This window comes from Helianthus annuus, chromosome 1 (assembly GCF_002127325.2).
Source record: "Helianthus annuus cultivar XRQ/B chromosome 1, HanXRQr2.0-SUNRISE, whole genome shotgun sequence".
NCBI classification, from domain to species: Eukaryota; Viridiplantae; Streptophyta; class Magnoliopsida; order Asterales; family Asteraceae; genus Helianthus; species Helianthus annuus.
Window position 1 is genome coordinate 118,983,767 of NC_035433.2, and position 13,668 is coordinate 118,997,434.

The 13,668-nt window shown below is 36.9% G+C and overlaps 1 protein-coding gene across 2 annotated transcripts; it reads right to left on the reverse strand.

Moving 5' to 3' along the window:
• On the reverse strand, positions 1–2,754 carry LOC110875700 (protein UPSTREAM OF FLC). 2 transcript variants are annotated; one of them, XM_022123914.2, is made up of 7 exons: positions 2,620–2,754; positions 1,989–2,172; positions 1,671–1,740; positions 1,462–1,577; positions 584–1,217; positions 272–490; positions 1–189 (listed from the first exon to the last, which is right to left on the reverse strand). In XM_022123914.2, the coding sequence occupies exons 1-7, from the start codon at positions 2,623–2,625 to the stop codon at positions 126–128; spliced, it is 1,293 nt and encodes a 430-aa protein (XP_021979606.1). In that variant the 5' UTR covers positions 2,626–2,754; the 3' UTR covers positions 1–125. The 2 variants fall into 2 exon arrangements, with proteins under 2 accessions (XP_021979606.1, XP_021979600.1); XM_022123908.2 differs by having other exon boundaries at positions 584–1,286.
• Positions 2,755–13,668: the final 10,914 nt, after the last annotated feature.

Below are 13,668 nucleotides of genomic sequence, written 5' to 3' on the forward strand. Positions count from 1 at the left end.
TAAAGAACCAATCCAACACTATTTCTTCCATATTTTGGTTCACTTTTTTGTCAAATTTAAAGAGTGAATTGACTAAAAAACCCCTCGTGAATCATTAACCAGGTAAGTTTGTCTCTAAAACTACCTTAACTTAACGCGGGACAATCATTAGCTTCCAAGTGGATGATGACTCGCGCTCCTGAAGAAAGCCTGTTGAAAGGAAACCGAATATAATTCCAAGTTTTAAACAACTTAATATTTTATTTATAATTTAAATAATTAAGTAACTTAACTTTCTTCGATTTTGATCACATTCTCCTTATTATCTCCAAAGGATTCGGTTCTCTTAGATGGTTTCTTGGATAAGCACGAGCTAGTGATTCGGTTGCTACCGTTGTTGGATAAGCAAGGTGATTGAATGCATGAATTTGGATTTTCACAGAATCTCATTGACGCACTTTTAGAATGTCTGCTCAACGAACCCATGATCGATCTAGGCGTGCACTTCATCCTGCATAATGGAACTAATTACAGGTCTAAATTTGCACCCGAGTCGTAACACAAATGTAAATAATAATGTGTACAACCAACCAAACAAACAAACCTGTTAGCACTAAAGGAAGACGATCGTTTTAGATTATGGATTTCTTCGTTCTTGAGCAATTTTGTCTCTACCAAACTCCCACTGAAGTATTGCTTATCTCCTAATTGCATACCCGTATATTTCCGATTTTCAGACAAGCAATCTAGCTCACCCAACATTACTGACGACGAGATTATACGTGATTTTGAATCTAAGGACTTCGATCTGCAAGTCAAACTTTGACTTAAGTTGTGATCTTGTGGTGAAACTGACCCGCATGAGATTAGTTGCAACAGTCCCCTGATCTTCGTGTTGGTTGGAACTTGATATTCATCATCATTGTCTTCTTCTTCTTCTTCTTCTTCGATTTTTTTAGAGGTGTGAAAGTGATGATCATCGGCTTTCATTAAAGATTCTAATGTATCCGTCTTGCAAGCGGATGAGCATGCACCGGATGAAGATGGAGAGTCATTGGTCAATGAGTCAACAGGTCCATTATCAGTTAACAGACTTCTTGTGCACGTTTGTTGTACGTTTACATGTTCATCCGTTTGAGTTGAAGCGTCCGCAAGGCCATGAGTGCTCTTGTAGATCTTGTATTTTGTCAAGCTGCGACAACCGTCGTCCATTACGTTCGTTGAAGACGAATAATCGTCTTGAGTAATCGACGACGGTTGTTCAGATAACAATTGTAAGCTTTGCAATTTCATGTTTCTAGCGCGGCCTATAAACAAATAATTTATAGAATAATAAATTTACCAGGGTAACCTTTACCCAAAAAAAAAAACAATTTATAGAATAATGAAAACCCCGCAAGTATACAAATATACAATAATATATAAATAATTACAATAAATCCTAACTAATATAAACGTATAATCAATTGATCTGTTAATTACCTGAATAATTTTCTTCAACAAGTTCTGAGCCTTTAAGAATATACTCATTTTCATGAGCAGGAACAATAAGGTCATCTTCACCAAGATCATTCCAAACAAAAGCATTCTTGTAGCTTCTGCATCATCATCATCAACAACAGGACAATCTAACAATATGCCACGTGGACACAAAAAAAAAAAAAAAAAAAACAGATTAAGAAAAAGTCTACCTCTTGCAAGACCATGAATACATTGAAGCCATGCCTCTTCCTCTTAGAGAATCAAACTTTTCAATCACATCTGCAACACAAATTTCACAAAACAAATTATTCTTAATACATATGTTTTAAAATTTAAACAACACAATCTGTAATATTGTGTGCTTTGCTCCCGAGCTGCCCGGAAACTTATGGTTTTGTTTTCGTCAAACAACTCGCCCAGTCAAAACGCGTCTTGGTAGAGTTGTGTTTTTAATTAAATTATTTATTTTGAACTATTTGCCGAAGAGTAAATCCAACAAATGAGACCCTCGGGTTTGGGACGTTTACCTCTCAAGTACAAACCATCCGGTGAGACGAGAGTGACTTCAATAAAGTGAGGATGCTCAAGCTGTTGATTCCGGCAGAGATAATAAAGCACGGGAACTTTCCGGCCTTTTCGCTCCCGGGTTAGCTCCATATCCGGCTCCGGGTGCCCCTGCTGATCCACACGGTTCATTGTCTTCTCTTCTAACTGTGAAAATTCATTGGTAGCTGAGTTAAAAGTGTAGCTAACTTTGTAACTTCAAACTGTGAAAATTCATTGGTAGCTGAGTTAAAAGTGTAGCTAACTTTGTAACTTCAAACTGTGAAAATTCATTGGTAGCTGAGTTAAAAGTGTAGCTAACTTTGTAACTTCAAACTGTGAAAAATTCATTTGGTGAGTGAATAATCTTTTGTCCAAATTGTTGGGATTCTGACGAGCATTAATGACAGTTTGGTCGATTAGACGAGTCAAAATATGAGAGCATTAAATCAGGTTGAGTATATCTGTGTGTATGACAAAATTATGAGTGAATGATAAGCAAGTTCGAACAGAAAGTGAGTTCAAATGATGACAAAAAACTGTAACGAAATCTGTGTTTGTTTGTTTCTGTGTGTGTGTGAGAGTGTGTGAAGGGGGGTTTTAGGTTTCGTCTACCTCCATTAATGTTCATGTGGAAAACCTTGAAGCACCATTATTGTGCACAAATTGAGCGGATTTATGGTGGCACAGTATTTCATTCAAATTTACAACACCTGCAATGAAGGGGTTTAAATATATGGTTTTAAGCTGGTTTTTTTTTATAGTAATTAATAAATAATTGACTAGTGGGATTTCCCAACGTTATGCGAATAAATTTCGGTTTAGTTCGATAGTTGTTTAATTCGTTATAGCGTTACGATATTAAAAAGATATTGAAAACAATTTCGCTCTTAACAAAATTTATACCGGATGTTAAGATTCAAGAAGAAAAAAGTAAAATCGGCTCAAGTTAACGAACACACGTTATCAAAAAAATCTTATTTAATCAAAAATTAAATAAGGTAAATGCTATTTAATATTATATTATATATATTTTTATTTATTTATATATAATTAAAAAGGTTTCATTAATAGTAATTTTGATTTTTTAATAATATATAGCTTTTGTAATATGTTTATTATTTTAATATGATAATAGTTTATTATTATATTTACTTTTGACCTTAAACACATTAAAGAATACTTATTATTTTGGTATCGTAATACTGGTACCGTAACGAACCGAATCGATATTGACTAAACAACACCAGTATTAGTACGTGTAAACACGTGTTAATTGCTATACTGAGTGTCGCTATCGTTATGGTACTGTAATCAAACAAACCGATACTGACTGAAAGCCTGCTGCGAAACGCAAAGAAATCCAACTAGCATATAATAATTGTTGTAGTTCTTTGAACCATTTTCTCTTGAAATATATAATAATTGTTGTAGATATTAAAAATTAAAATATAAAAGATAATTTGAATATTCAAAACTAGTAAAATATATTTATTTAACCATCTCTACATAATGCTTTAAGACACATCTCTGTTATAAAACGTCTTGTCTGTTTTCAGAAAAGTTACAATATAAAATCACTTTGTGTGTCACATGGTATAATATTAACTATATATATAACATGCAAAGAACATGTGGTGTAGAAAATAATTTTAGAATACAAGTCACCTTGTGTTATTTTTCCTGCAGAACTCATATTATATTTGTCATATTTAATGTTAGTTTAGTTAAAAAAAATATATATTATGTATTCACGTAACAAAGTTATATATTAATACCCAACTTTTTCTTAGCATCGTAAATACATATAGGTCGGTTCCCCATTAAGTGGTTTAATGTATTTTAAAACAAACGAAGCTTGACCAAAAGTTACGTGAAGACTGAAAGTTATGGGTTTTAATTTATTTTTCCTATCGCTATATTTCGGATTGTATGTTCGGGTTGACGATTCGGTTCGAATTGGGTCAAACAATGATAACTCTAAATATCTAATTAATCTTGATCCATTCAAACTTCAAAGAATCGTTCTTACACATTAAAAAACCAAATATTGTTTAGTAAACAAAGACCTAAAATAATTATGATGATCCGAGAGAAATGGTAAGTACGTGGAAGAAGAATTATAACTCAGCCCGTTTTTCAAGTTTAAAAACTATTTTCAAACTTAATTAAAAACCCACTTCAAGTTTAAAAACAAGTATAAAACTTTATTAATAGCCCGGTTCTTCACTTGTTTTAAAACTCAATACGACAACACCTTTAAAATTTTTTGACAAGAAAATTGGTAGAAGCCGAGAATTGTTAGGCAAAATAATTGGTGGAGGCGGACTTCTACATTTATAAAAATTTTGAACAAAAAATTAACACTACTAATCGAAATGTCGGCGAGGTCGGGGCATCCATGGGCCCTTGTAAGTTGATCCCTTGAAAACAAGTATATATGTGTGTGCGTAATATAAAAAGGTGATTTTGACATAATCATAATCATTTAGTTCATTCATACGCCAAACGTATACAACTTTGTACGACGATTGTTATACTTAGTTGAATATATCTGTGGTGAGGTTAAAGAGATTGTTTTTTTGTGGTACATGTCTAGAACTAAAGGAATTTCTACGTCTTGAGTAGATTGGTGTAAATTTGTAAATTTGTAATGTTGTTCTCGGTTGCCTCGGTTTGAGGCACCTTGTGTCTTAATGAAGTTTACCTTTCAAAAAAAAAAAAATGATATACTTAGTTTAAGCGCATTGTTATAACTAATTTAGATGCACTTTATGAGGGTGTTTGGGATTGCTTAATTAACTCCAAAAGTGCTTTTTGTCAAAAATGTTTATTGACTTATAACTTTTTTAAAATGAGTTTTTAAAAAAGTATTTGGATTAGCTTTTGTAGTAAGAAAAGATAATAAGTCAATAAGTTGTTTTATTAAAATGTATTTAACTTAGCTTATTCATGTACAGTAGAAACTCTATAAAATAATACACTTGGGACCACCAAAATTTATTAATTAAAAGAGTTATTAATTAATCGATAAATTAATAATATTAATTTATATATTAATTAATATGTTATTAATTTATAGTATAATACTTAGTTTACAAACACCTTTCAAGCTTCCACTTAATTATTGTATACAATGCATGTATATCAAATGAACGGCCCAATTTGAAAGAAACCTTCAATCTCCCACCTTATTATGCTTCTTGTGTTCAATGTATCACTTTATGGACATGAAAAATATTTTCTATATAAATACAAGATCAAAATAGGTTAACACAAACAAATCATACACACAACATGGCTTCCCATCTTAAAGGTGTGAAAAAAACAACAATGACAGACGAGATTCGAAGAGCATTATGCAAGCACAACAAGGATAATCCAAGTCTCACTCAAAAGCAATTGCAAGAATGGGTTCATAGTAACTATGGTTTGCAGGTGAGTCAAGCGACAATATCGAATACAGTTAAGCGGTCTTTAGAGTATCTCTCACTTGCTCCCGAAAGAGGCGATGTTAAGCGACAACCGGCAAAATTTCTTGTTGAGCTATGAGAAAACAACACCAGAACTTCTTACCATGCTAAGGAAAATTAGAGACGAGATTCAAGGGGAAATTGATTTCAACAAAAAACAAAAGACAATTGAGTCATTTTTCAAGAAACCTTCATAAATCATTCATGTAATATGCTATATATAAGGAATTATTAATTTATATTTTATATGGGGTCTAAAGAAATTATCAAAAATGTATTATCTTATAATTTTAGCGAATTATTAATTTAGCACCCTATCCCCGAGTCGGGACCGGCAAAAAATATTATCTTAGAGAGTTTATTAAATAATCGAGTTTCTACTATAGAATGACTAAAAAGAACATTCTTATATATTTAACTCCATTTACTACTTTTGTTATATAATATTATATACTTAACAATTTTTCTTTGAACAAAATTATCATTTAGAAGAAAAACTACAAAATATAAAATATAAAATACCAGAATAATGTAAATAATCATAACAACAATTTGATCTAAATACAATTGTTATCACACAAGTTGATAACACATAACACTTTGAAAAAAAATAATCATATCGGTAGAAAGAACTTTATTTCAACATATAAAACAGACTAACAGATAACAATTTGCTTCAACATATAAAACGATCTATAATAGAAAGAACTTTTATTAAACAGTTGTTAAAAAGATAATTACGCTGGTAAGCTTGCCTCTAAAAAAAAGGAACAATTAATAATGGAATTCAAGTGCTCAAGAGGCCTTCAACAAGGGATCCGCTCTATCCTTTCTTTTTCGTTATCACCATGGAAGCATTAACCACCATGGAAGCATTAACGGGGATCATGAAAAAAGTCGTCTCTATTGGCCTTTATAATGATCTTCGTTGCACAAATGATGGCCCTTGTCTTTCACATTTTACTTAGGCGGACGACGTAATGTTTATTGGTGAATGGTCACTTTTGAATGTAATGAACCTTCGTAGAATCCTAAGACGTTTTTATTTGATATCCGGGTTGAAGGTAAATCTTGCTAAATGTAGTATTTATGGCATTGGGGTTAGTAACCAAATGGTCGGAAATATGGGTTTTCTTAAATGCAAACAAGGGGGTTTTCCATTTAAGCACCTTCGTTTGCTTATTGGAGCCAATATGAACCTTGTTCGGAATTGGAAACCGGTGGTGGATATATTTAGGAATTGTCTCTCAATATGGAAGGCGAAGAATCTATCTTATGGGGGTAGGATCACACTCTATAATTCGGTATTGAACTCTTTACTCACATACTACTTTTCATTATTTAAAGCGCCGGTGCAAGTTTTGGATTCTCTTGAACAAATTAGAAGGGTATTCTTTTGGGGCAGGTCAAAAGAAAAGGCGAAGATGAATTGGGTAGCTTGGGATAAAACAATTGCACCTATTGAATAAGGTGGACTCGGGTTTGGTCCCCTTAAAGACACCAATTTAGCAATGCTTGCTAAATGGTGGTGGCAATTTAGGGCAGAAAAAACCGGGTTGTGGCAAAGAGTAATATGGGCCATTCATCATAATTTTAGATCATGGACGACGATTCCATGAAAATCACAATATCCGGTCCATGGAAGCAAATTGTGGGTATTCATGAGTCATTAAATAATGTTGGCATAGACTTGGAAAAGGCTATCTCTACTGTGGTGGCGGATGGGTCAAAAACTGTTTTGGCTTGACATTTAGGCTGGGAATGCCCCGTTGTACACGATATACCCGTGTCTATTCAATATCGAGGCTGAGAAAAGCTTTGTACAGTTGCTGAACGGATTGTTGATGGCAACGCTCGGCTGTTTTTCAACTAGAAGTGGGCCATGCCCAATCTATCCATTGGCCAACAACATGATCTCTAGGGCATTTCTTCCTTTCTAGGTATGATAAATTTGTCTTCTGGCCTCGACAGGTTGGTGTGGGAGCATGACGGGTCTAGACACTTTTCAGTGTCTAGCGTCAAAAAATTCATGAGCTCGTTTAATAGATCACGTCTCGGACGTGTATTCGTGTGGAATAATTGGGTTCTCAAGAAAGTGGGGTTTGTTTCGTGGAGAGCGGAGATGGAAAGTCTTCCGACTAGGAACGTGATGGCTATACGAAAAATAAACGTGTTGGATTCGCCGTGCATCTTTTGTGGGGAATATGCGGAGTCTAGTGGCCACCTAATTGTCTCATGCCATTTCGCTCAGACCCTATGACAATATTTTGCTACATGGTGCAAAATTTCTCCCATAGTGACATTTGACATAAAGGATCTCTTAGATTTACACGCTTTTAGTCCGGGTTCGAGGAAGAAGAAAACAGCTTTACATGCCATCGTTCTAATAGTATTTTGGTGTATCTGGAGAATGCGAAATGAGGTAATATTCAACCAAGCTCAACCGGAGGCTGTCAAAGTTATAGAGGATGCAAAGTCATTGGGTTTCTTATGGGTCAGAAATCGTTCAAAAGAGATGTCATTCACATGGGAAGATTCGTGCAGGTTTCAGGTTTTTAATTAGTTGTTTTTATGTTCTATTAATCTGGTGAATTTTTCCGTATGCATTGTGTAATTGTGATGCCTAGCTCCTTGCTAGTTTTAAATAAAATTTTTGATTGACCGTTTAAAAAAAATTAATAATGAAGTTATTAAACAACCATAACAACCATAAACATTCATGGATTATGGCACACAAAGATAATACATAAAAAGTAAACAATCATGATAATACTGAACCTATTAAAATTGGATGTCATCCCAATTATCAAGAACCCCCCAAAACACATGATTATTTATTATTCAATATTTTCTAATTATCGACAAAGTAATAAAAATATATACAAGATTAATAGAAACTTACCAGAGAGTAGGAAAAGAGCGATAGTTGCAAAAAGTTCGATGGAAAAATAGGGCGACATCAACGTGGGATGATTGTTAGTTATTAACTTATTATATATACTAGTTAAGAGTGAAGGTAGATTGGTAAATTTATTTTTAAAAAGTCAAAAGTTATTAAAAAGCCAGGTCAACAAAGTCAAAAGTTATTAAAAAGTCAGGGATTTTATGTCTTTTAAAAAACATTTTTTTACCTTTGTCAAAAAAAAAAAAAAAAAAAAAACTAAAACGAAAAGGACTTTTAATAATGCCAAACATTTATAACTTATTAGCTTTTTAGAAAAGGTTAGAGTAAATTGTCATTTTAGTATCTGACATTTGACTAAAATTATCACTTTACTTTAAATAATTTTTTTCTTTCCATTTTAGTCCAATTAGTTTTGTTTTCTGCCATTTTAGTCCTTGAGTTTTGTCATTTTTTTGCCATATTCATCGACCACCACCTCCCACCACCCATCCCATCACAACCTTCTATCATCGCCACCACCTGCCTGCACCGTCACCACCCACACCACCACCATCACCACCCACCATTTCCACCATCACCGACCACTTTTTCGCCATTATCGTAAAACCAACAACCACCGCCATCATTTTCACTGTAAACCAGCACAACATCATCCCCATACCATCACACCTGAAAAAAAATAAAGAAAAATATGGTTTGACCAAAATTCACCTAAGTTAACTAATTTTTTGAATGGAGTTAGTAGGTTGGATGAAAATGGTAAAAAATGACAAAAGTCAGAGACTAAAATGGCTTTAAACAAAACTATTTAGACTAAAATGACAAGAAAAAAACTATTTGGATTAAAGTGACAATTTTGATAAAATCTCAAAGACTAAAATGACAATTTACTCAAAAGGTTAATAAGTCAAAAAGTTATTTCTAATTAGCTTTTTTTAAAAAGGTTAATAAGTCAAAAGGTTATTTCTAAACTCAATCCCAAACACACTCTATAATTTATTTTCGAAAAATCAAAAACTACTAAAAAGTGGATTTACAACCTTTTACCCTTATCAAAAAGCTAATAATGCTAAACATCTTTTTAACTTATTAGCTTTTTTAAAAAATAAATATATCAAAAAAGTTATTTCTAAACTCAGTACCAAACACCCTCTATAATCAACAGTATCTATTAAAATAGCGTCGCATTTTCAAAATATATCAATACTACTAAAACTAAGTTAATAAATTTCTTGATTTTAATTTATACTTTTTTAATAATAAAGTATTTAAGAGTTGTTGAAGTATAAAAAAACGATGGAACTGTGTTTAAATAAATAAAAAAAAGTCAACACAACGACGAAGTTTGAGATTTTCGATCGGGGGCGGAAGTCATTGAACCTAATACTTAGATTTTTGTATCGAGTGATTTTTATACGAAAACATACCAATATCTTAATATGACACGTGTATTTTAGAGTAAGATTATATGTAAATATTACATAAAATGAGCGTTTAGACACGCCATTATACTCGCACATAGCATGCATGTATGATAACTTGATAGCTTATTCGCACTTTTATACATAAAACGGCGCTAAAAATGGTGAAGTGGCCAGGGACCGGCATACCACATCACCTGGCCTAAACACACTGGCTATGTGTTGAAACACTGGTTAACACAAGGGGAATCAGTGGGGTTGTTTCGTCTAATGGGTTCAACCTCTTCTTCTACTCGTATTGATGGCTCGAGATCTGCAAAACAGTAAACACCGTTAGTCTCGTTAAGAGGGGAGAAGGGGGTTTTCCCTCTTAACCAGGCTCCGGCGTGAGAATAAGTACTGTTCTGAGAGGAAATAAACAGTGTGTGTATAGAGTGAGTAAGGAGAGTAAAGATCCTGAACCTGAATGATGAAGGGTCCTATTTATAGCCGTAGGGTGAAGAATGAAGGAGCAGCTGTGCCAGCTGTGGGCGCGTGCCAGCTGTCCGACCAAGGGGAATATCCTCTTGGTCTGCTCTGTCATGGCAGGTGTAGTGGTACACGTGGCGTTCTCGCATTCGCCCACGCTGGATACCTCGTACTGGTACTGTCAGCTCTGCTCCCTAAATTGTCGCAGGCCTATGTGGCATTCTGCTAGTGGTGACACGTGTTGTCCTTTATGTCGGATAGAGCATCTTTGGTGCCAGCTGTGAATCATCCAGAAGTTTCTGGAAGCTTCTGGAGTGTTCCGCTGACATGGATGCCTTGTGTGCACAAAAGTGGTGTGGTCCCTGCCATGTAGGCAGGGGATTGGGACCATACCTCTACAAGTCCCCCAGTCCAGTGTGCCTTCTAGTTGAGTTGACCGTCTAGGAGGGATTCTGGACTTATGAGAGTTGTGATTTCTATGCATCGCGTATAATTTGGTACATATAAAGTGGACCAAAATGGGCGCGTTGCGTGTGGATTTTGTATTTTGCATCGGGTGGGCCAAAGGGACGCATGGCGCATGGGTTTTGGCCCTTTGAAAAAAAGTGAGCCAAATGGACGCATGGCGCATGGGTTTTGGCCCTTTGAAAAAAGTGAGCCAAATGGACGCATGGCGCATGGGTTTTGGCCCCTTGAAAAAAAAAGTGAGCCAAATGGACGCATGGCGCATGGGTTTTGGCCTTTTGAAAAAAGTGAGCCAAATGGACGCATGGCGCATGGGTTTTGCTCTTTGAAAAAAAAGTGACCCAAATGGACGCATGGCGCATGGGTTTTGGCCTTTTGAAAAAGTGAGCCAAATGGACGCATGGCGCATGGGTTTTGTCCCTTTGAAAAAAGTGAGCCAAATGGACGCATGGCGCATGTGTTTTGGCTCTTGGTGTTTCCTTCTGGCGGAAGTTTGGTGGTTATGGGGAAGTGTTTGGTGTGACTGTCTGACATCCCTATCTTATCGGAGGTGAACAGTTGCTTTTTCAGTGACTTTCTGTCACGTCAGCCGGCCTTGTCGCCCATGCTTCCCGAAAAAAGAGCCGACGTCTTCTCTCTCTTCTGACGTGTCAGTCATCTATTGGGTGCTTTTTCTGTGCTCCGCCGTTCCACTACCCATCGCATTAAATGCGATGGGTATAAATAAGATGCAGTTACCCCTTTCTTCTCTCATTTTCAAATTCCAAGTGTGATTTTCTCTCTATCTTCTTCCCTTATTTTCCGTTTCTTCATATTTTTCTTGAAATCTGATTTACCTCTTGGTACTTACACCATGTCTGAGAAGAATCCTACCCAAAAGAAGAGAAAACACAGGGGAAGGGCCCCTCCTGGTCCGGATCAGGCTGTGATTGGATGGAAGGAGGAGGAGTTTCAAAATCTGGTAAGGGGTATGAACTTCCGCCCTGAATGGAGAGCTCAGTACCCTCCTCCCGGATCTACTGCTTTGGATGCCCCTCCGGGCTATATCACCTTATATGTAGCGTTTTTCCGGGAAGGTAGTTTCCTGTTACCGATAACGAAGTTTACTGCTGCTGTGCTGAGGGGTTATGGACTTCATATTTCTCAGATAAATGCGATTGGGCTTCCACATATTACCCATTTTGAATACGTTTGTAGGGCTTATCGTATTGAGCTTACTTTTGAGATGTTTAACGTGTTCTATAGTGTTACCTACGCCAATGGTTTCTATTCTTTTCAAGCGAGAACGGGTGTTGCTCCGGTTTGCTCTGTGCCGTTAAAGAGTCTTCATGACTGGAAACAAAAATTTTTCTACATCCGCCGTGGTGTAATTCCGATAGATATGCCGTATAGGCATGTGAATCAAGGGATTCCGAAGGTGGATGTTATAGCGGATTTTGCTGCTCAGGATTGGTTTAAGAGGATAACCCAGAAGGCGACTGCTATTTCCCAACTGGATGAGATGGCCTTGGTTGGTGCTGGGATGAGTTTGTTGTGGGTGCCCAAGAATCCATTGGGTCAGCCCGTATACAGTTTACAGGGTAAATATATGTTTCTTTCTCTGGTTCTTATCGCTGAATTATTCTCCCTTATGTTTATTATGTTTTCTCATTTACTTGCCTTATTGCAGTTGGCTATAGCTTGTTGAATGTCCTGGACCATAAGGCGGCGGGTGCCATGGTTGAAGCTATCCAAGCGGAAGGGAACCGACGTGGTTAGACCAGATCCGGGGTCGTTTTTTGCATCCAACAGATGAGAGCTTGAATAAATATGTCGCCGAAGTTCTAGGTGAAGATGTGTTGAATGACCCTGTCGAGCCAGGTCGCGAAGAAGTCATTGTTCTTTCAAGTGAAAGTTCTGACCAAAACTTTGAATATCTAACCTCTCGTTGCGCGCGTGCAGGTACCGTGCAGGGTGATGCTGTTGAACCCGTGCACGAGGTTGTTGGTGACGACGATGATGTAGAGGTGCCCGTTGATCCTTCTACTCAGTTGGAGTCGAGGAAAAAAGCGAGAACTGATAGGTCTGGAAGGAGAGAGGGAAAGCCTGAGGGTAAAGCTACTGGTTCTTCTCGTAAGCGACCCTCTACTCATCCTTGTCTAGATTATGTGGTGGTTTCTGATACGTTGTCTGGCTTAGGGGTTGGTGAAAGGAGTCAACAGTCGGATCCTGATGACAGTGCTACTCTGACTGAGCACATGAAGAAAAAAGCCCTTGAGGATCACAAACGCAAGCTTGATGAGCAGTCCGCTGCTCTTCTTGCTGCTAAAAAGGCAAAACTTCACAAGGAAGCTCCCCCCCGCACCTTCTGAGTCTGAGATTGACCTTGGTGTTTTTAGTGGGGGTCGTGGGAATTTGTTGGAGGAGCTTTATGCTGCATCTGCCCCTCCTACTGGTAATTTAGCTTCTATTTGTATATTGTTGTTTTTTTTTCTCGGGGTTGTTCTTGATTTATGTTCCATGACAGCACTCAAGATTAGTAAGAAGCCTCGTGCGGTAGATATTTCTCAAATTACTCCACCTACTTCTCCTCCATCGAGGACAGTTGGTTTGACCCCTCCTCGTGATGATGTTGATGTGGACACGAGGGGTGGTGAGAGGTTTACTGAAGGTGTGGTTGAAGCAGGTGTTGCTCCTGGAGGTGATGGCGGAGCTGATGGTGGAGCTGATAAGGGCAAAGGTATTGAAGTGGAGGTGGAGTCTAGTGAGACTACTCCACAACAAACCGTTTATACTAAGCGTCCCCCTGGTGGAGGTGGGGCTACTTCTGGCGTGGTGCGTAGCCCGCAGTTTGAGCATGACCCTGCTGATTCCTGGGGTAACCCGGCTTGTGATGACTTGCCACACGTTCCTCGGTGGAATCTTACTCAGGGTTCTCGGATGAGTGAGTTGG